Source organism: Parus major, chromosome 1 (assembly GCF_001522545.3).
Source record: "Parus major isolate Abel chromosome 1, Parus_major1.1, whole genome shotgun sequence".
Lineage (NCBI taxonomy): Eukaryota > Metazoa > Chordata > Aves > Passeriformes > Paridae > Parus > Parus major.
Genome location: NC_031768.1, coordinates 1,062,081 through 1,082,482, shown reverse-complemented (window position 1 = coordinate 1,082,482; position 20,402 = coordinate 1,062,081). Strand labels below are relative to the sequence as shown.

General features: G+C 46.9%; 1 protein-coding gene across 3 annotated transcripts in view; it reads right to left on the bottom strand.

The window, feature by feature from the left end:
- The window catches only part of GART (phosphoribosylglycinamide formyltransferase, phosphoribosylglycinamide synthetase, phosphoribosylaminoimidazole synthetase), a 34,829-nt gene that overhangs the window by 2,756 nt on the left and 11,671 nt on the right, over window positions 1-20,402 (bottom strand). For all 3 annotated transcript variants that reach the window (XM_015618802.2, XM_015618793.2, XM_015618783.2), the window contains 18 exons: window positions 19,386-19,481; window positions 18,651-18,825; window positions 17,902-18,013; window positions 16,668-16,736; window positions 15,792-15,917; window positions 15,136-15,223; window positions 14,676-14,761; window positions 13,978-14,146; window positions 13,217-13,448; window positions 10,028-10,122; window positions 9,014-9,123; window positions 8,132-8,330; window positions 6,845-7,093; window positions 6,368-6,520; window positions 4,945-5,148; window positions 4,569-4,700; window positions 3,873-4,003; window positions 2,014-2,155 (listed from right to left, as the gene is read on the bottom strand). In XM_015618802.2, the coding sequence (XP_015474288.1) occupies window positions 2,014-2,155; window positions 3,873-4,003; window positions 4,569-4,700; window positions 4,945-5,148; window positions 6,368-6,520; window positions 6,845-7,093; window positions 8,132-8,330; window positions 9,014-9,123; window positions 10,028-10,122; window positions 13,217-13,448; window positions 13,978-14,146; window positions 14,676-14,761; window positions 15,136-15,223; window positions 15,792-15,917; window positions 16,668-16,736; window positions 17,902-18,013; window positions 18,651-18,825; window positions 19,386-19,481 (2,568 nt within the window). The remainder of the gene's footprint in view (window positions 1-2,013; window positions 2,156-3,872; window positions 4,004-4,568; window positions 4,701-4,944; window positions 5,149-6,367; window positions 6,521-6,844; window positions 7,094-8,131; window positions 8,331-9,013; window positions 9,124-10,027; window positions 10,123-13,216; window positions 13,449-13,977; window positions 14,147-14,675; window positions 14,762-15,135; window positions 15,224-15,791; window positions 15,918-16,667; window positions 16,737-17,901; window positions 18,014-18,650; window positions 18,826-19,385; window positions 19,482-20,402) is intronic.

Below are 20,402 nucleotides of genomic sequence, written 5' to 3'. Positions count from 1 at the left end.
TGCCAAGGCCTGAGCTCCCTTTCCATGGGCAAATTCCTGCTGCTGCCCACCCTGAGCCTCCCCTGGCCCAGCCTGAGGCCTGAGCTCTCCTCCTGTCCCTGTTCCCTGGCAGCAGAGCCCGACCCCCCCGGCTGTCCCCTCCTGCCAGGGACTTGTGCAGAGCCACAAGGGCCCCCTGAGCCTCCTCTGCTCCAGGGTTTCTCTAACTATTATTTTTTTAAATTCTTCCTGTTATTTCCATTCTATTCTCTGTTCCTGGCAGCCCCACTGGGACCCCCTGTCCTCCCCTGCACGTGGAGAGCTGGGCAAGTTACAGGAGGCAAATGTCCCAGTTGATCTCCAGCAATGTCTCAGATACATTTTGCATCTCAGCAAAACCCTTTTGAAGCATCAGCATCTCCCTCTCTGCTGCTTGAGCCCAAAAGGTTTCAGGGACAGGGTGCTGGAAACACCACTCTGCTCTTCTCCTCCATTTCCCTTCACAATGGGACGTGGGTTCCTGTCTGCTTGGGTTTGTTTGGTTCTGTTTTCACCTGTCCTTTGTTAACATTCATAATTAACTCTTGAACCTGTCATTTGTTAACAGTTATAATTCACACTTCAGGGCTGTTAAGCAAGAAGAGTTTCGTAACTCCCACTCAGTGTCCTTGTGACTGTGAGAGAAAGAAAAAGGAGCAGCTTTGGCCAAAGCAGCAGCAAGAATTGGTAATTCCTGGATAATTCTGGGGAGGTCAGTGGCCAGGCAGGGCCCCAGGGCAGGGTCCTGTAGCTGGCCCAACTCCCTGAGCTGAGCTCAATGTCTGAGCTCACATCTCATGGTCCCAGTTCAGGTTTTCAAGTTCAGTCCAGTTCTGGACATTTAAAAACTGAGTTTAACCCTCCTGTCTGGAAAAAGTCTTTCCCTTTCTCTCACACCAGTCATGAAGGTAAAGCAAAGCCTGCACTGTGGAGGACAGTCAGTGCCCTGTCCCTAAATCAGAATTTGTACAAGATTCTGCACTAAAGAAAGTTCTTTTCTGTCCTCTACAGAGACTTCTCTGCTCCAAACACATCCCTTGTAGTGAGAGATTCTGTCTCTTCCTGACAGCTGCCCACAGCACAGGCATTTCCATCTCTGGACCCTGAATGGAGTCAAACAAAACCAATTCACCAAACTGGCTTCCCCTGACAGCTTCAACACCACAGCAAGGTCAAGAGTGCCTGCTTTGCTCCACTGATTTTAAAGAGAGGTTTGAAAAGTAGTTCAGGTGTGAAGTGTCCCAGGCACACCCAGGGGAACACAAAAGTCACCAGGAGAGCAGTGAAAGCTGCAGGGCACAGGCTGTGCCTGCTCTGGGCAGGTCTGGGTAACCCTGGCCCCAAAGCAGAGCAAACAGCAGCTGCTCTGCGTGCTCAGGGCTCCCTGGAGACAAAAGTAACAACCAGGGCAGGGAGAGCAGGCCCTGAAGGTGCCACCAGCCTCTCAAAGAGTTGGAAAACTAAAAGATGAGCATAGTGGAGACACTGTGAACATTCTGGGCAAGCACAGCCTGGATCTGCCTGTGGAACACCCCACCCATGGACTCAGGCAGCTCCTGGGACTGGCCAGGGCTTGTTACCCAAAACTACAAAATGCTGCCCAGTTTGGTGATTTTACAAGGATCCAGAGCAGCTCCTCTGTCAGGGGAAGGAATCATCAGGGGCTGGGTAAGACCTCTGCCCAGCCAACACCTGCCCTGCACCTCCCCTGTGCAGAGCCCCAAAGTCTTCACAGCCTTTTTGAAACCATTTTCTAAGCAAAGACTACCAGCCCTGTGTTTGCCCTGGGCTTCCTTCAGCCTCTGCACTGCCTTTCCCACTCAAGCTTTTCCTTACAAGATGAGAGAAGTCTCATTTCACAGAACCCTAGGGTGGGCTGGATCAGGAGGGGACCTTGAAGAACATCGTGTTTAATCTGGTGCCCTCTCTCTTTTTCCTGGTGCCAACCTCTGAAATGCCTCTGTGCACATGCACAGCCCCCCCAGCTGTGCTCACCTTCCCATTTCTTGACAAAAGGACCCGAGAGGATGCGCATGAACCCGGCCAGGCAGATCAGCTCCACCGAGAACTCCTCAAGGACTTTGTCCACGGCGCTGTCGAACTCCGTGCGGCTCTGGTACCTCGTGTGCTCAATCACCTGGGGCAGCCCAAAACACAAACATATGGATGTGCTGGGAATTCCAGCAGGGACAGCAGCTCCTTAATGCCCAGCTGACAGGCAGAGTGGAGTCTGTGCTCCTCCTCACAGAGGGATCATTGGAACAAACAAGTTTGGCTTGAAAAGGCCACAGCTCTGAGTCCCAGCACTTGGACACCATGGAACACCCTACAAATGCAGGGCTTTGAGCCATCCTGAAGTCTTCCAAAGATTTCACCCATTTCGAGGCCTCTGGCAGTCATAAGCAGTTGAATCTTGGCAAAAACTACACCAGAAAAGCTTGGAAAAAAGGCTGATCACTAACTCCTAAACCAGCCCCTACTCCATAATCATGGAATCCCAGAATCCCAGACTGGTTTGGCTCGGGAAGGACCTCAAATTCCACCCATTCCCAGCCCAGCCATGTCAGGGACACCTCCCACTGTCCCAGGAGCTCCCAATGTCCAGCCTGGCCTTGGGCACTGCCAGGGATCCAGGGGCAGCCCCAGCTGCTCTGGCAATTCCATCCCAGCCCCTGCCCACCCTGCCAGGGAACAATCCCTGCCCAAGATCCCATCAAATCCTACTCTGAAGCCATTCCTTGGCTCCTGGCCCTGCAGCCCTTGGCAATTGTCTCTCTCCAGCTTTCCTGGGGCTCCTTCAGGCCCTGCAAGGGGCTCTGAGCTCTCCCTTCACCAGGTGAGCACTCCCAGCTCTCCCAGCCTGAGTTATGTGTTTTCCATCCAGGACAGATCCCATAATTTAAGCAGGAAGAAGGCAGCACTACCTCACTGAGAGCATCCAGTGTTAAATTGAAGCATCTGTTTATGGCCTCCAGAGTCAGAGGGTGGTTTGGGAAAAGCCAGGGCTGATCAAGTGACAGCAGGAACTGGGAACAGGGCTCAGCCCAGCCCTGGGCTGAACCAGCCTCTGCCCCTGTGCCTGTTCCACCTCTCCCTCCACAGTTGAATCCCAGGACCAGCAGCTCTCTCCCACTTTTTTTTGACCCTGATAAAAACCTTGGGGTTGGAACTGGATGGGCTTTAAGGTCCTTTCCCAGCCAAACCAGTCTTTGCCTGTGATTCTCTGTTCTTCCCTCGTGCCCTCTGTGTCCTCCTAAGGAGGAGCTGGAGCACCAGGACAGATCCCAGCACTATTAAAGAAGCAAAGCTTTGGGTCCCAATTTCCCTGTCTCTGTATTCAGCACCGAAAAGTGACTGTAAAAGGTTTCCAGGTGACAACAGGATCGTTTCAGACCTGCAGTACAAAGGCAAGGCACACAAAATCCATTTGGAATGATTCCTGGAGAGCCTGAGGCAATATTCAGGGAGTCAGTGGAAGGTCCCACTGAGTGTGACCTCCCTGTCAATTCAAATGAACCTCCAGGTCATTTTAAAATTAAATTCAGATAAAATAGGTTGGTACTTCAGTGTCAATGCCCTACAGTCAAACAACTGACAAAGCTTAAACTGTAACTGAAAGTTTTGTGCTGGTTTAATGTAACAACTGTCCCCAAAGCATCAGGGTTGCTAGCAGAGAAGGAGAAAAGGAAGGATTTTGCTGTCAGGTACTTTGCCCCCTGCCACAAATTCACAACAGACCAAGAAAGAAAAGCCAAGGCTCCCTATCAGCCCATGTGTTACCCCATAAAACTCATTAGCACCTTCCTGCAGGAGTCCCAGCTAATGGTGACTAATTACAAAAAGGAAATGCTCACCCTTGTAGGAATCCCAGCTCTCTCAGCTTTCCTCAGCCCCTCCACACCAGCTTTGTTGGAGATAACCAGAACTATCTGTGCATAGCTGGTGTCTTTCTTCGTGCTGTTGATGAGAGCTTCCAGGTTTGTGCCTGGGGGAGAGGAAAAATAACTCATGGATACTGAGAATAAATAGAGGGAACAGCTGGAAGAGGCTTTAAATAAGCACCACTGTGGGGGAGACCAAACCAAACAGCTCTGATGAAACATTAATCCTTTTTTAATTGATCTTGCTGGGAGCTGATTCAGACAGCTGAGGGCCTTTCCTGGCAGCTGCACTTGGACACTGGAATTTATAGCACTGGATTGATGGTCTTAGTAATTGGGAATACTGGAAATAGTTGGAGTGCCTACATGGCAAGAAGGAATTCTGATCTGTGTGTGAAATGATGCTGCTGCCCTTACAGGGCACCAGAGTGGGAGCCTGAATCTGGACACGTGCAGAGGTTTGGAGATAAACTCAACACAAATGCAATTCACAGCTTGCAGCAGAGGTTAAAAGAGGTTTGTGGCTGCCATCAACCCAAGCACAAAACCTCTCCTGCCTGCTAGAAGCCTATCAGAGTGCCCATGGAGAACTGCAAGGATTTTAAATCCAAGCTGAAGTTCCCTTCTCCACAGTCTGGTTTCCACTGCAGCAAGGAGCAGAACTCTCACCTGTTCCAGAGATGAGGACAGCGACCTTCACTTTGCCTGCCTGGATCTTGCCCTGGATGTGGCTGTGCACACACAGGGACCTGTTTGCTTGCAGGGCCCGATGGAGATTCAGGACTTTAACGTTGTCAGAGCCTGAGCAGATAGATGGAAAAACCAAAATAACAACAAAATAAAGTGTCAGTAAAGGGAGAAACAGAGAGGGGAGAAAAACACCCATGGAAGAGATGAATGAAGTGTCAGTTCAATATCCACACAAAAAAGTCAGGGAGGTGCCAGTGAAGAGGTTTTCACCTCATGAAGACTCACAAACAAGGGAATTTCTCTCTGCTTTTCCTTTCTGACTATTTCCCCCCCAGGAAAATCTAGCTGCAATAACCTTTTTGAAGGGAGACCACGTTGCCGACGAGCCAGGCGGTCTCGTGTCCCTGGATGTCCCTGAGGACCTGCTGGGCCATCTCCTTCTGGACCACCAGCACTGCCCCAAGCCCACAGTTGAAGGTCCGAGCCATCTCCTCCTCAGAGAGGTTCCCTTCCTTGTGGAGCCAGCAAAAGATTTCAGGGATCTTCCAGGTGAGAGCATCTGAAGAGAATTGAAAACACAGATCAAGAGTGGAAATTGCTACCAATGGACTACAATTATTGGGGTATGAAGAGACAAAATCTGTCACAAAAATCCCCCACTGCCCCAGTTCCAACCAAGTGAGGATGATTTACAGCAGCACAAAAATTCTCCTGGACAAGGCACTGGAAAATAATTCCAAGGACAGGAAATTTCTTTCTTGTCGTGTTCTCTTTTAAAATGGTTCTATCCCAATTTCTAGAGATTCATGGAATCCCAGAATGGTTTGGGTTGGGAAGAGACCTCAGAGCCACCCATTCCCAGCCCAGCCATGGCAGGGCCACCTCCCACTGTCCCAGGAGCTCCCAATGTCCAGCCTGGCCTTGGGCACTGCCAGGGATCCAGGGGCAGCCCCAGCTGCTCTGGCAATTCCATCCCAGCCCCTGCCCACCCTGCCAGGGAACAATCCCTGCCCAAGATCCCATCAAATCCTACTCTGAAGCCATTCCCTGGCTCCTGGCCCTGCAGCCCTTGGCCCCAGTCCCTCTCCAGCTCTCCTGGAGCCCCTTCAGGCCCTGCAAGGGGCTCTGAGCTCTCCCTGGAGCTTCTCCTCTCCAGGCAGGACATTCCCAGCTCTCCCAGCCTGGCTCCAGAGCAGAGGTGCATATACACATAAATATTTCTCAGTGGACAAGTGGAAAATTATTTATGTGCAGTTCTTGAGTTCAGAACTCACTATTAATATCTTATTTTATGGTACAACCCTGTGAGCTCTCACAACCTGTGCCATCCATTTTCCTTTCCATGCCTCATCTTCCCCAGCAGTGAAAGCCCTTTCCAGCACACCTGGTCAAACAGCAGGAGTTGTCCCTGAGCTCACAACCACCTCTGAATGCTAATTGAAGACTTCATGAGTATCATTTAATTAGCAGTAATTTCGTAGGGAATTACAAATGGTGACAGCTGACTTGGGATTGCTGGTAAGGTTGTTTTCTTTTTGCAAGTCTCCTAAGAAATCCAATCCCCAACACCACCAGGGGAGGGAATTCAATGGGGAGCAGTCTTTCCACCACAAAGAGTTTTGACTGGCTCTGCTTCAGGTACAAGGGAAAAAAATCAAACATTTCTAGACAAGTCCAACTCCTACAGCACAAACCACCTGGTGTGGCCCCATGTCCACAGGCTCCACAGCAATCCTCATTAACATGAGGATTTTTCCACAGCTTTCCTTCTCTCTCACCTAAAACGACACCACAGGACTCTGGGAGAACTCTGGGGATGTTTTCCAGCAGTCCCCCTCCAGTGATGTGGGCGTAGGCTTTGACGTGGCCGGAGCGCAGCACGGGCAGCAGAGTCTTGCTGTAGAGTTTGGTTGGGGTTAACAGGAGCTCTCCTGGGAGGGGAAAAAGGAATGCAGAGAAATAGGAATCAATAGAAAATCAGGGAAATCTCAAAATAGCAATTTGGATGGCAATGAGCATTGGACTAGAGAGAAACACAAAGTTCTGCCTTTTTTTTTTTTAAGCCCACAATGAATTATTTATCCCCCTCCTTTTGTTTCTTCCCTGCACACGTGACTCCCAGGAAAAGAAGATGAAAACATGCTAAAGATGGAATGATTGGGGTTTGGTTTTTTTTTTTGGTGCCTGAGAAAAGTGTCAAAGGCCCAGACAAAACAACTGTGGCAGCTGTGGGGGAGCTCAGGAGGAAGCCGTACCCAGAGTCTGATCCCCGGAGATGCCGACGCGGGAGGAGAAATCCAGGGAGGACTTCTCCACAATCTTCCTCACGAGGCTGTAGCCGTTGCTGTGGACCCCAGAAGATGCCACCCCAATGACCACATCCCCCTCAGTGATCCTGTCCAGCTGGGGCAGCATCTGCCCCCTCTCCACGGCCCCCACGGCGAAGCCGGCCAGGTCGTACTCGCCCGGGGGATACATCCCCGGCATCTCGGCCGTCTCTCCTCCTGGGGACCAAAAACACAGCAAAGAGGTGTTGAAAAAGCCTTGTTTTTAATCATAGAATCCCAGAATGGTTTGGGTTGGAAGGGATTTTAAAGCTCATCTCATTTCACCCTGCTAGAGACACCTCCCACTGTCCCAGGTGCTCCCAGCCCCAATGTCCAGCCTGGCCTTGGGCACTGCCAGGGATCCAGGGACAGCCCCAGCTGCTCTGGCCAAAATCCTGCCTTTTTCTCTCCTCTTACCACTTCTCATTCCCTGCCCTGTGCTCCAGCTTCACCTGCTTTTTTTTCAGCCCTGAGGTTTCAGCTGTATTTAGTAAGGGCTGGATCAAATGGAGGATGGAGAAGCCAAGAGACAAAGTGGGGAGAAGTGCTTGGACATCCAACACTTAAATCCACAGTTAATTGTGCAAAACCAGGCAGGAGATGAGCCCTCATCACTCACTATCAGTGGGGTGAGGAGTTAAATTTGTTGAGCTGAAGGTTCAGCTCTTGCAGAAAGGCCTGTGGAGTTGGAAATTCTTGAACTGGAAATAAAATCCTGACATTTTGGTGGTTTCATCACAAGGTCCCACCTAACACAGACCCTGCTGCAGCATGAATGGGGTGATTATATTTGATAAATACAGAGAACACCTTAAAACAAACAGAAAGCTGATCAACAGTTCATGCAGGAAAAAAAAGTAAACCAGGGCATAAAGAGCCTCTTGTTCAGAGCTTAGAAAAAGCCCCAAAACGACACCCACTGAGGAAGGGCTTCTGCTCCTGACTTCCCTAAAAAATTGGAAAAAAGGACAGAACCTTTTCCCAACATCCAACCTAAATCTGGACCTAAATCTAATCTAAATTTAAGCTAAATTTTTAAAGTACTGTCTCCTTCCACTGTGATTCAGATTTAAGTTCCCTGAAAGCAAAGACACAGAACACTTTGCTTTTTCACTCCTCCCAGATTCTTCAACAGAGTAGGAAACCACCTACATTAAAAACCAACCAGAAGACCTTGCAGAAGATTTTTCAGATTCCCCCAAGAAGTGTTCCTACCCAAAAGAGCACAGCCAGCTTTCCTGCAAGCATCAGCAATTCCTGCAATGACGCCTTGAGCCACTTCCACATCGAGTTTGCCGCAGGCAAAATAGTCCAGGAAGAAGAGGGGCTCTGCTCCCTGGGCCAGGATGTCATTGACACACATGGCCACCAGGTCCTGGCCGATGGTGTCGTGTTTCTGGCACTCCTGTGCAATCTGCAAGACACAGGGAGAAGCCTGGGATCAGCTCTGGGCCCCTGCAACACGAGCCAGGGTGTGGAAGGGACTGAAATCACGAGTGGAGGCTGTGAGCAATGGAGCAAAATCCCTCTGGGTGCTCTTTGAGGATGAGGTTTGTTTATTTTCATCTCCTAACTCTCTTCAGGAATTATTCTGTCCCCACTGGCAAATCCAAAAGGCACTGAGAAGGAAACTGTGCTGTAAAAGGGTTTCCTTGCAAACCTGAGATTAAATGTTTTTCCCCATCAGTATTGAACCTGAAACTGAGGGCAGAGACACAAGGCTAAATTTAAGGCAATGTTCAAACAGGCATTTACTAAATGTTTCTGATTTTAATAAATGAAACACAGAATCATGAGATGGGTTTTGTGGATTAATTTAATCTGAGTATTATCTTTTTTGAAGGTGGAGATGCTTTCTTTGTGAAACAAGATTCCTGATTATATTCTTAATATTTAAAACCCAGTTATTTTAGGCATCATATCAACTTCTGGCTATTTACAGGTATTTCATTCTTTTGCCTGAAGAAGGGCAATTTCAGTTCCCATCCCCTTTTTAGAAAGACCAATAGGTATTTTTACAAGACAGCTGCTATTTTCTGATAGAACATTTTCCCCTCTGTGCTGTTTTTCCATCTTTGGCGAGGATTTCCACCTTACCTTGAGCTTTGTGCCGACGCCGTCGGTGCCAGACACCAAGATGGGATCTCTGTAACCAGCTGCTCTCAGGTCAAAGAGCCCAGCAAACCCCCCAAGCTCTGCATTGCAGCCTGGAAACAGGAGAAACAGCCCAGCTTTACTTCCAGGGGCTTCTCCAGCATCTCCACCACAAATTCTCTCCAAGGTTTGTCAACATGACTTTGCTTTGTCACCAGGAAACTTTTCTCTACCATTTAGAACCTCTTCACTGAGGAGCTCCTAATCTGCTTAGGTTGGCTTTGTCTTTTTAATTCATCATTAGCCTAAGCCTAAAAATCCCCAGCTTGGTGACTGAGCAGTCAATAATTCCTGTGACTGACAGATTTCCCCCCTGCACTGAGTGTTTCTCTGAAAAACAGGAGGAATTGTGGTAAGACTCTTGTACTGGTGTGAGAATATCTGTATTTTTCCCTCTATGTATGGCTGACTTCATTAGAAGGTTCTCAGCTCATCTGAAATGAAATGCCTGTTTCATAAATGAATATTTTAAATCTGTCTGAAGAATTACAAGGATTTGCAAGAGCAAGATGTGCCTGAACCCCAAAACCAAGGATGAATTAATGCTGATTTAACCAAGCAAAAGATGTGTGTTCCACATTTCTCTCAGGAATTCTGCATCTCATAACCTTTTCTAAACATTCATCCCCTCATATGTCAGAGTTCATTGGGCAAGAAATAATAATTCATGGAATCAAACCCAGTGCTGAATGGTGGGATTTTTGATTGCATTTATCCCTGTACAGTGCTGAACTGTGCTCTCTGACACCCCTGGCATTCAGGAAATGGAGTTTAGAGCCATTTGGGGATTAAAAGCTGTGCATTTGGAACACAATCACAGGCATTTGCTTACCACAGATTTTCTTGTGCCATCTAGAAACAGGCAGCACACTTACATATGAGCTTTTTATCAAGATCAACTGATAAACCTCCTTGCCAAGAAGTGACTAAAGCAGGAGCAGAAGGTTCTTGTCTTACCTGACCTTGACGTGGCTGCAGCAAAGGGCTTGATCTTCTGCACCAAAGTGTTCCCTGCTTCAATGTCCACCCCACTGTTCTTGTAAGTCAGGCCTCTGGAAGAGTGGGAAAAATGAGATGGCAGCTGATTACTGAATGCATTTTCAAATAATATTTACTTCTTTACATCCCTGAGGAGATTAACTGTGCAGAATCACATCCTGCTGTCTGAGGAGGGGCTGCCAGGAGCAGTACATGGAGAATTCCAGAGTTCTGAAGATGATATCAGAGCATTGGGATCATATAGTCAAATCCCAAAATAAAACCAACAACCAAACCCCTGAGTAAAAACCCTAAAGTTAAAAAAGATAAAATCATAGACCTGATTTTTCAAGGTTTGAATCCCTGCTCCATCCAGACACAGAATCCCTGAGGCTGGAAAAGCCCTCCCAGCCCAGGGAGTCCCAGTTGTGACTGATCCCCACCTTGTCCCCAGCCCAGAGCCCTGAGTGCCACATCCAGGCCTTGAGGTATCAAGTGAGAAAGCTCCAAACCAAACCCAAACTAAACCAGGCACAAAAATGCAGGCTGGATCAGAGCAGGGCTAAGCTCAAGTCACTTTTCCACCCACAAGTCTCAGGTGAATCAACAACCCCAGGATACCCCAGAGTTTTACAGCTGTAGCTTAAAGGCTGCCTCTCCTTCTCACTGGAATGATCCCACCACAGAAGCTGCCACACCTCTTTCTTACTTCAGTGGGCTTTCTATTAAAGAATATATTTTATATTTCCTTAGAAAGACCCAGGTTCCTGAGGTGGGGCTCAGGAGTCTGGAAGGAGATGTCTGTAAGCTCTGGGTGGGGTTTATGTAAGATCAACCCACTGGTACAAACTGGTGTCACCTGTGTGTCCCCACAGCTCCCTGGGGACACGAAGCACCAGCTCATATTTACAGAAGGACCTTTCCATTCTGGGGACAGGGACTTTAATGACTTTTCACTCCAGCAAACACAGCTCGTGCCAGTTAAGCAGTTGTTATTCCCAGGCTGTCAATGGCATGAACCAGGTGCATCCCTATTTTAGATCCATCCCTGTTTTCTCTCTCCTATTGATGGGATTCAGCCTGAAGTTTAAATTCTAAGGGTGTTGATTAACAAGGATAAATACAACAAACCAACTGAAACCCATTTTAAATTGATTCAGCTGAAAAAAAAAATAAATAAATTCAGTTAATCCACAAAACCCATCTCAGGAACCAGGTCAAGAATTCAACAAACACTGAAAAGTCAGAGACAGACAAATGCCTACAACTGCACTAAATGGAGTGAATCTTTTTGTACTCTGCCTAATAAATCATATTTAAGGATGTGGGAGGGTTTTTTTTAGGATCAAAGGTATTTCTGTTGTGAAGATCATTGCTGAAATATCTGGAATTGATAAGACTTGAAATGCCAGAAGAACTGGCCCAGGAGCAGTGCTACCAGGAACATCCAAAGGTGTCTGCACTCACAGCACATCCCTGCCCAAAAACTGGCAAGAAGACAAGAATTACCACAGGCAGCTGTTCAGGCTGTGAATAAGACTCAAGGAAATATTGGCCTGCAACAACCAGAGATCAAAGTCAGCCCCTTTCAGTCTGAATATTATAAATATCCACCAGATTTTCACCATGTTTTTAGGAGTATTTCAAATTTGTTACTTTTTTTTTTTTTTTTTTGCTATCTGCTTTGATCCTTTAAATGAATCTTTAATTCTTTAAATTTTCTGGAATACTTTTTATTAAGCATTCTGGCTATTTTCCTGAGGTGAAATGCCTCAGGACCGAATCCTGCCAGGCTGCCAGGAGGAGGCAAGTCCAAAGGGGCTTGGAGCACCCTGGGAGAGTGGAAGGTGACTCTGAGCTTTAAGGTCCTTTCCAACCCATCCCAGTCTGGGACTCTGGGACTGAAGGATCCTGACTGTTCTGTCAGGATCAGAACCTGGAGCAGCCTCCAGGGACTGCAAACAGCTCCCAGGAGCCTCCTTGTGCAGCCAGGGATCCTCCTGGGCAGGCATTCCAGGCTGGAACGCTGCTGGATGTGGTCCAGGAGCTTACTGGGGGAGGGAACTGCTCAAAGTGTCTCCTCTTGCCTCACTGACCTTCTTTTTTTCTGCTACAAATCCCAGTTCCACCTTTTCACTCAATCAATTCTTCAACAAGATGCAGAGCACTTGAGAGAGAAAGAAGACTAAATACCAACACCCTTGTTCTTTTAGGAAGTTTATTGATGATAATTTTACACAATACTAATCAGGATACACTGCCAGCAGCAACAGAACTGTCACTGATGGGATTCCCAGCCTACAAAATAACCCCTTGGGAAAAGGTATGTTAGGAGCTCATTGGAGCAGAGCAGTTGCTTATTAGGTAAAAATGAGTTTAAAAACTGCAAGAAGCTTTCAGGAATGTTAAAGAGACAGGATTTTATAACAGGATTCCCTGCTATAAAAAAAAACCCAACGCACACATGATCTCCAGAGCCTTACAGCAAATACTGTGCCAATTAAAGGAATGAGAATGGAAAGAAGTGATGAATCCTACCCTGTTGTTAGGCAGCTATCCCAGTAAAATGTAAAACCCAACAAGGTAGGGGGTTCAAGGGAATTTTAACCATTTCTGAAAGCTAAAAAGAACCAATAAGCCTGCTTGGGCTTGGTTCATATATAAAATCCCAGAATATCCTGACTGGAAGGACCCCCAGGATCCCCCAGTGCCCCCCTGCCCTGCCCAGACCCCCAGCAAGCCCAGCCTGGGCATCCCTGGCAGCGCTGTCCAAGCTCTCCTGGAGCTCTGGCAGGTTGGGGTTGTGACCACATTTCATGATATTAAATACCAGACTTCTGGACAAGACAAACCCAGAGCAAAAGCTGTGATCCAAAGTCCAAGAAGCAGAAGTTGACCTTCCCTAAACCAGGCCTAACTGCAGCAACACAGACCATTCCTGTGTGCTTGTCACTGCAGTTTAACTCAGATTTAGGAGAGTAAAAACAGAGATCAGGCATTCAAAATATTCCTTCCTTGGCTGGTCTTGCTGAGGTTGAGTACAAGGATGGCGTTAAAACTTGTCAAGAGTTACACAGAATATCAACACTGGTTATTAATATCAACCAGGGATGTGCTTAGAACCTTTTCACACCAGCTATTCCCATTTCAGGGATTTGGAATATCTACCTGGATTGCCTGAGGAAGGCTATGGCCCGGTAGCCAATGTCCCTCCTGTAGATGGCCCCCTGGAAGTGGATGGCAGCCACACCCAGGTTGGCCTCCCGAAGCGCCGCGGGCAGATCCTCCTTGATGGCCGTGACCGTGAGCACTCTGCCCCCGCTGGTCACCACCCTGCCGTCCTTCAGGGCTGTGCCTGCGTGGAACACCTCCAGCCCCAGCTGCTTGGCCTTAGCAAGCCCTGTGGGTATTGTGGAAAAGATCAGCTGTTGGTTAGAACGTTCTCAGTGAAGAGATACGGAGCACTTTGTGTCTGAAAACCGCAGATGAAGTCAGGGTGATCCTGCTGGGAAATGGGAATAAATCTGTAAAAAATACCTCTGGAGGAGAGACAAGTCTGCCTGTGTGCTCAGGGGTGTGGGAACAGGCATTAAGCTGGCACACAACAACTGATTCCAGCTGGGTTTTTATGCCTCAGTGACATCCAGAACACAAAATTCAGCATCAACGCGACCCAAGAACCCTGATCAGACCCTCCTGACTGCAGCAGGTATTAAATATCAGTGCTGTGCCAATATCAAAGCACAGCGTGGAGAACTGAAAATACACCAAAATAAACTGAGATGTGTGAAAATTCACCTGCTCTTGCTGACCCAGAACCAGAGTTTCTATGAATCTCAGTTCCAGTGATTCACCTTCATGCAGCAGGAGAGAACAAGGTGAGGCCAGGGGGGGAATGAGCCTCCTGCAGCTTCTCCTGCTCTATTTACCTGTTATTTCCAAGCCCTTGGGATATGCCCCTGGGTAGCCTTGGCTAGCCATGACCACAGTCACAGCTGCACTGTCCTCTTTCCAGGCTGGCATGGAGCTGGCCAACCTCCTGTTGATCACTGCCTGCATAACCTCGTACAGGTCGCTCCTCAGCAGGGGCAGAATCACCTGCAGAAACACAGCAACAAATCAGATGAGGTAATCTTGCATTTCCTGGCCTCAAAAAGACACTAATGCAGCTGAAAAAACAGCATTAAATATGCCCTGGTATTGTACTTTCACACATCATACATACAGTGTATGTTGTGAGAGCCTTGAAGAGAATTTCTGTCCTTGAAGAGAATTATTACAGATGGGGAGGAAAGGGTGAGGACAAAGAACCTAATTTGTTCTGAAGAATAGAAATTAAGAGTTTTGTTCCACTTGTTAGCAGAGAACAAGGAAAAATCCAGAATCCATTCCAGAAAAGACAGGGAAGTGCTGAGCTCTTCTCAAGCTAACCCTTGCACAGCCCAGATTTGAGTCCAGCCTACTGAAATCCTCTCTGGAACAGAACAATTTCCTTTCAAACCTTCTGCCTTGAACAAACAACCCAAATATTTTAAATATTGGTGCAATTAGCTGATTATTCACCCCAAATCTGGTGAACAACAGTGGTAGATGGCCACAGATTTTACTCCTCCCATAAACAACTCACCTGACACTCTGGGTCACCAAATCTGCAGTTAAATTCCAGAACTTTAGGCCCATCTTTGGTGAGCATTAATCCAGCATAAAGCACACCTAGAACAAAAAAAATATAGAAAAAAATCTCTCAGGAATTCACTTGTTTTAAATCTGTTGATAACAGGGTTTAAAAGGCTGCCACCTGTGCTCAGTGAATTTGAGAAACAGTAAAAATAAATCAGGCAGAAATAGTTGTCACAATTTTACAGCTTATTTTTGAATATTTTCCTTTCTGTTCCTCCTCACTTGAGAAATTATTCCCTGTTCACAAAATGACCTCTGTTGATTTCAAGGCACTGGTACCAAATCCAGTTCCTAATAAATCAAAGCTGTTTCCCTCAACCTCCAGTGTGAGTTGGGCTACAAAGAGGAAAAAGCAAAATAAAAGGTTGTTCTCTTTATGATTGAAAATCCCAAAGTTTTATACATACCCAAATAGGGGACACCTTCTTTCCTCATGCCATCAACAGTCTTCTGAAGAACAGTCTCTCTTATCTTCTGCAGCAAATCTTTAGAAATCTAATAAAAAATTATCAGAAAACAGTGTAAAAAGGGAGGGCTTGGTTTTGTGTTTTTAAGAGCCAGGCAGAATTCTTGGATGGTTTCTTGCTCACTCCAATGGAAAGCTAATATTTTTCTCTCTATTTCTGCCAATAGAAGTTCCCTATCAAACAAACCCCAAACTACCTCAAGCCACAGCCAAAATTCACCATTAGCTTTTTTTGGCACAAGATGAAACTGTGGGTTTAAGCCCTTGGTTCTAATGAGCAGCATTTCATAATTAAATCCCATTCATAATACTAAAATCCCAATCAAATACAAGGTTGTAAAAATAACATTTCCCCCTTTATAATTCCAAGTAATTCAGTGGAGGTATCCTCCTCTTTAGAGAGGTTTGTGGAGCTGAGGATTTTACTGGCCAGGTCTGCTTTAGGCATCCAGCAGAGCCTATTCCCTCCTTCTCCTCATGCTGGAATTAAACATCCCCACAGGCTTTCAGTGACAGCTGGAGTGAAACATCCCTGTATCAGTCCCTTTTCCCTTCCTCATTATTGAATTTTCCCCCTCTTTACCAATCCTTTCTCACCTGAGGAGCTGGGGAATAAGCTCCCATCCCTCCTGTGTTGGGGCCTTCATCTCCATCCCTCAGCCTCTTGTGGTCCTGGGCTGGGGGCATGGGAGCAATGGTGACTCCATCACTGAAACACAGGCACTAAAACAAGGACAGCAGTTCAAATTCCTGGGTGTGCTTACAATTAAATGCAATTAGTGCAAATAGGGTTGATTTTCAGCGTGGCCAAAGAGTATTTAAGAGGATAAACTCTGCCTCTCTGATAAGATAAAATAACTGATGGGGTTCAAAGCATTTGCCTTTTCCTCAGGAAGAAGGGACTCATTTTGTGTGACCTTCCTTCAAAAATTAATAAAACCTAGAAAAATGATACCATCAGCATTTGTACTAAAAAGAAACACTCAAAAGGTTTTAAATAAAAAATAATTACAATACTGCCTGATGGAAATGACTTCTTCTTTTCCCCTCCCTGGAAGGAAGGCCTTACATTCCTTTCAAGACTTCCTTTTCCTTGCTGATGAAGCTATTTACTTGTGAAATATTTATAAATTATTTACATAGCAGTTGTTTTTATCCTCAATATCTTCAGAATAACAAGCCTGCTGGCATCTTCTGGAACTGGGTGATGTTGTGCACTCAAACTGGGTAACGTTGTTCCCTGTCTGGACTAATGGGAGCAGTACTCAAAACCATTTTACAGTGCTAATTATAAACCAGGAAGGATCCAAAATAAGCCACACAGCTGTCTCTAACCAATACAGTTTTATTTATAAGCAGGGCATGGTTTTAATTTAACTGATAAAATCCTCCACTTTGTAGGTGAAGGCACTTGGTGAATCCCAAACAATTTAGAAGAGGTAGAACCAAAGTGTTACAGTGAGATGCACTTACAGAAATTTCTTCTCCTTCAAGAAGTTCTTCAACAACAACAGTTTCCCCAGCTGTGCCAAAACTCTTATCCTACAGTGAAACAAAATCCATTTAGTTCTGTTTCGGTTTTAAACTACTAAAAATGCAACAAGAAACATTTTTAATACAGCCAAAAATGCAGCACAGGTTTGAGATGACGAATCCATTCTCCCACCAGGGATGTCAGCAGATGTGAAATCTCTTTTCTGTTTACTCTTAAATAAGTGCAGGATTATTTATTATTATTTATTACTGAATATTTTCAAATGGCAGAGGGTATTTGTAATTACTGAGCAATTCCTCATGCTCTGTATTCTGAAATTCCCCCCTAGAGCAGTGACAGCCAAGTCTCCAGTCTGCACTTTCACTGGATAAAAAAGTGCAATTTTATACAACACAAGGGAAGGCAGCCAGATTCTCATACCCCAGTGCAATGTTTGAACACTGACTGCATATTCTGGGTAATTAAGAAATTAACAACAACCAGCCCACACTGCCAAGGTGATTTTGGGGGGTCTCTAGAAATGTCTAACAGGTTTTTTATACAAGACATTGGGTCCTGTTCAGACATGAATTGTCCAGTGACCATAGACCACCCAAAATGTGACTGCAGCCCCCGTGCTCTGACTCTTGAAGCACAAGTGTGTCAGATAATGTCTCCCACGGATCAGCAGAGACCCAGGGAATTTTAGGATGCTTGTGCTGCTGACACCAGCTGAGGGCCTGACCTGGGAGCCTCAGCTCTGTGTTCCTCACTGAGCAGATAAAATTACTTCATTTGGCCTCACTTCAAAACTTGAAGCTCCAAATATATTTGTGGAATATCCTTCCTCAGTGTGAGCTTCACTTGAAATAATCCCAGCAGAATTTGACTGCACCTTGAAGTGCTGTGCTTAGTCCTAATGGTGCTTGTAAAGATCCACCTCAATCACTGAGCTCCTGCACTGTGGGACCTGTTGGACTGCAGGAGTCTCAAACAGGGAAAAAGAAAAAGGAATTGCATACAAAAGTGAAGTAAGGGTGGGTTTTCATGAAGAATGGTTTTATTTTAGCCTACAGGAACAAGCAATAAATACAACAGAGTTTCACAGCTGGCCAAACAAAAGGGTCTAAGGTTTGATGTCTTACAGCCAAGCTCCTATTGCATGAAATAAGGAAAATCTGTGATGCTCTGAGGTGGTGAGGAGCTGGTTTTGTGTGGGACATCCCTTCTCACCTGCATGATTTCAGTGACAGCTTTGCAGGCCTCCTCCTTGGTGGATGCCACGATGACTCCTTTGCCAGCTGCCAGGCCACTGGCTTTGACAACCAAAGCAGGGAAGGGGGCACTGCCAAGGCACAGGACAGACATTCAACATAAACAGGCCTTGCAAGGACATTCTGAACATTTCAAGAGTTGAAAGATCAAAGTACTTCTCAGTTTTCATGGCAACCTTATTGAGTAACACACAAATCACACCAGGTTCCTCCCATTATGCTCTGCCTGAAAAAGGATCCTCCTTCTTTTCCCCACCAGGGAATTTCCTGACTGTTCATTACTGCTTTCCATTTGGGAATTTCCTCTTGTATCAGCTGGGGTCACCTGGGTTGTTCTGTGATGAGCAGATCATCAGTTCAGTTGGAGCAATTCTCCAGATTTTTTTTTTAGTGGAGAAAAAGAAAAAGAAGGCAGCACAGATGGCTCTGGGCTGCTCCCTGCCTTTCCCCAGCAGGCAGACTGACAAAAAAGCCACAACAGCTGGTCCTACATTATCCTGTGAGCTGAACACTGAACTTTCATTTCATTTTAGAGCAGGAGGAACCATTTTTTTCTCAGATTTGCTGCAGTTTGAGAGAATCACAGTAGGTGACCCTTTGAAACCTTCACAGATGTTCTATCCCAAAGGCATTGACAGATGAGCAATCACTGGATATCCAGCACACTTACTGTCAGTAAGAAAATGTCTACAATGACAAGAATTGTACCTGTTGATAAAGGCACATGCTGCTTTGGGGTCAGTGAAGGATTTCCATCTGGCAGTGGGGATCTCATGACGATCCAGAAAGGCTTTGGTAAAGCTCTTGCTGGACTCCAGCTGAGCTGCCTTTGCTGTGGGGCCAAAGCACTTGATCCCAGCTGCTGTCAAATCATCCACAATTCCTAAACACAAAACATGTTATGAACCTCCAGATGATTTCTGGGAGCCAGGCCAGGGCTGCACTGATTCTTTGGAGCAAGAATGCCAGGAACAAGAAGTTATTTGTGTTTGCAGTGCCTGTTTTCCTCAGTGGAACCAGGAGCAGGTAACCCTGCACCACTGCAGACCCTCAGGCTGTGCTGGGTTTGGGAAGAGATGACAATCCCCCCCTGGTTTAAGACACCTTTTGAGTTAAAAGGTCAACATAAGTCTTTGGGGAAGATGCCAAAAGGTTTAAGCAGAAAAAAACTACCAGCATTTTTATAATTAGTTTTTTTTTACCAAGACTCAAACTATAATTATTTCAAAAGATGAAAACTCCATGAGAAAACCAAAACTGGCCTTCTTGCCCCTTCAGAAATTCCTTTTCACCTCAGAACAACTCTGGATTTCAGGGAAACTGCTCCAGAGGATCTGTTTCCATTCAGACTGGAGACACTGCTGAATGATGCACAGATGAGGACTAAAATTTACTTTTCTTCCTAAATGCTGAAGGCTGTGATTTCCAGCTTGTGTCTCTTACCAGCAGCAAGAGGAACCTCGGGACCAACCACCACCAGCCTGATATCCTGGTCCTTGCAGAACTGGGCAACAGCAGCGTGGTCACTGACTGGAACAGCTGTTGGAGACACAAAACAGGGGAAGATCCCATCCATGAGTGCTCCTCAGCACTGAGTTACCCCAGAGCACTCACCAGCCTCACCTTCTGGGCTGCCAGGGCACTGGGAACCTGGAGGAGTGAGGCCCACACTGACAGAGACTCTCCCAAAATACAGCCCCAAACCCCAGGCAAAGGCTCTGGCTGGACATCCACTGTCAGAGTCATAAATCATGGAATATCCTGAGTGGGAATGAACCCCCAGGATCCCCCAGTGCCCCCCTGCCCTGCCCAGACCCCCCAACAAGCCCAGCCTGGGCATCCCTGGATGCTCCTGGAGCTGTGGCAGCCTCGGGGCCGTGCCCATTCCCTGGGGAGCCTGGGCAGTGCCAGCAGCCTCTGGGGAAAGAAGAGCCTTGCCCTAAAAGCCAACCTAAATCCCTGCTGGGCCAGCTGCAGCCGCTCCCTGCTGCTGTCCCTGTGGCAGGAGCAGAGCCCGGAGCTGTCCCTGCGCTGCCCCTCGGGAGGAGCTGCAGCCCCGGGGAGCTCTGACCTCAGGCTCCTCCAGGCTCAACTGACCCAGTCACCTCGAGGGGCCCCTCCAGACCCTTCCCCACCTTCATAGCCCTGTCAACACACCTTGCTCTTGAAGGTGACAAAAAAAACCTCTGGGATCCCCTGGGCTGCCAGCCAGCCAGGTCTGATCCCCAGGAACACCCTGTTAGCCCAAGCAGCATTGCAAATAATCCAAGAAAATAAAAAATTCTAAAGGAAAAAATATAACTTTCTTTCCAGCAAGTCTCCTCCCTGAGGAGGGTCACCATGGAGCTTTACAGAGGTAAGACCAGGCTGGATGGGGCTTGGAGTAGCCTGGGACAGTGGGAGGTGTCCCTGCCCACGGCAAGGGGTGGCACTGGGTGGGCTTTAAGGTCCCTTCCAACC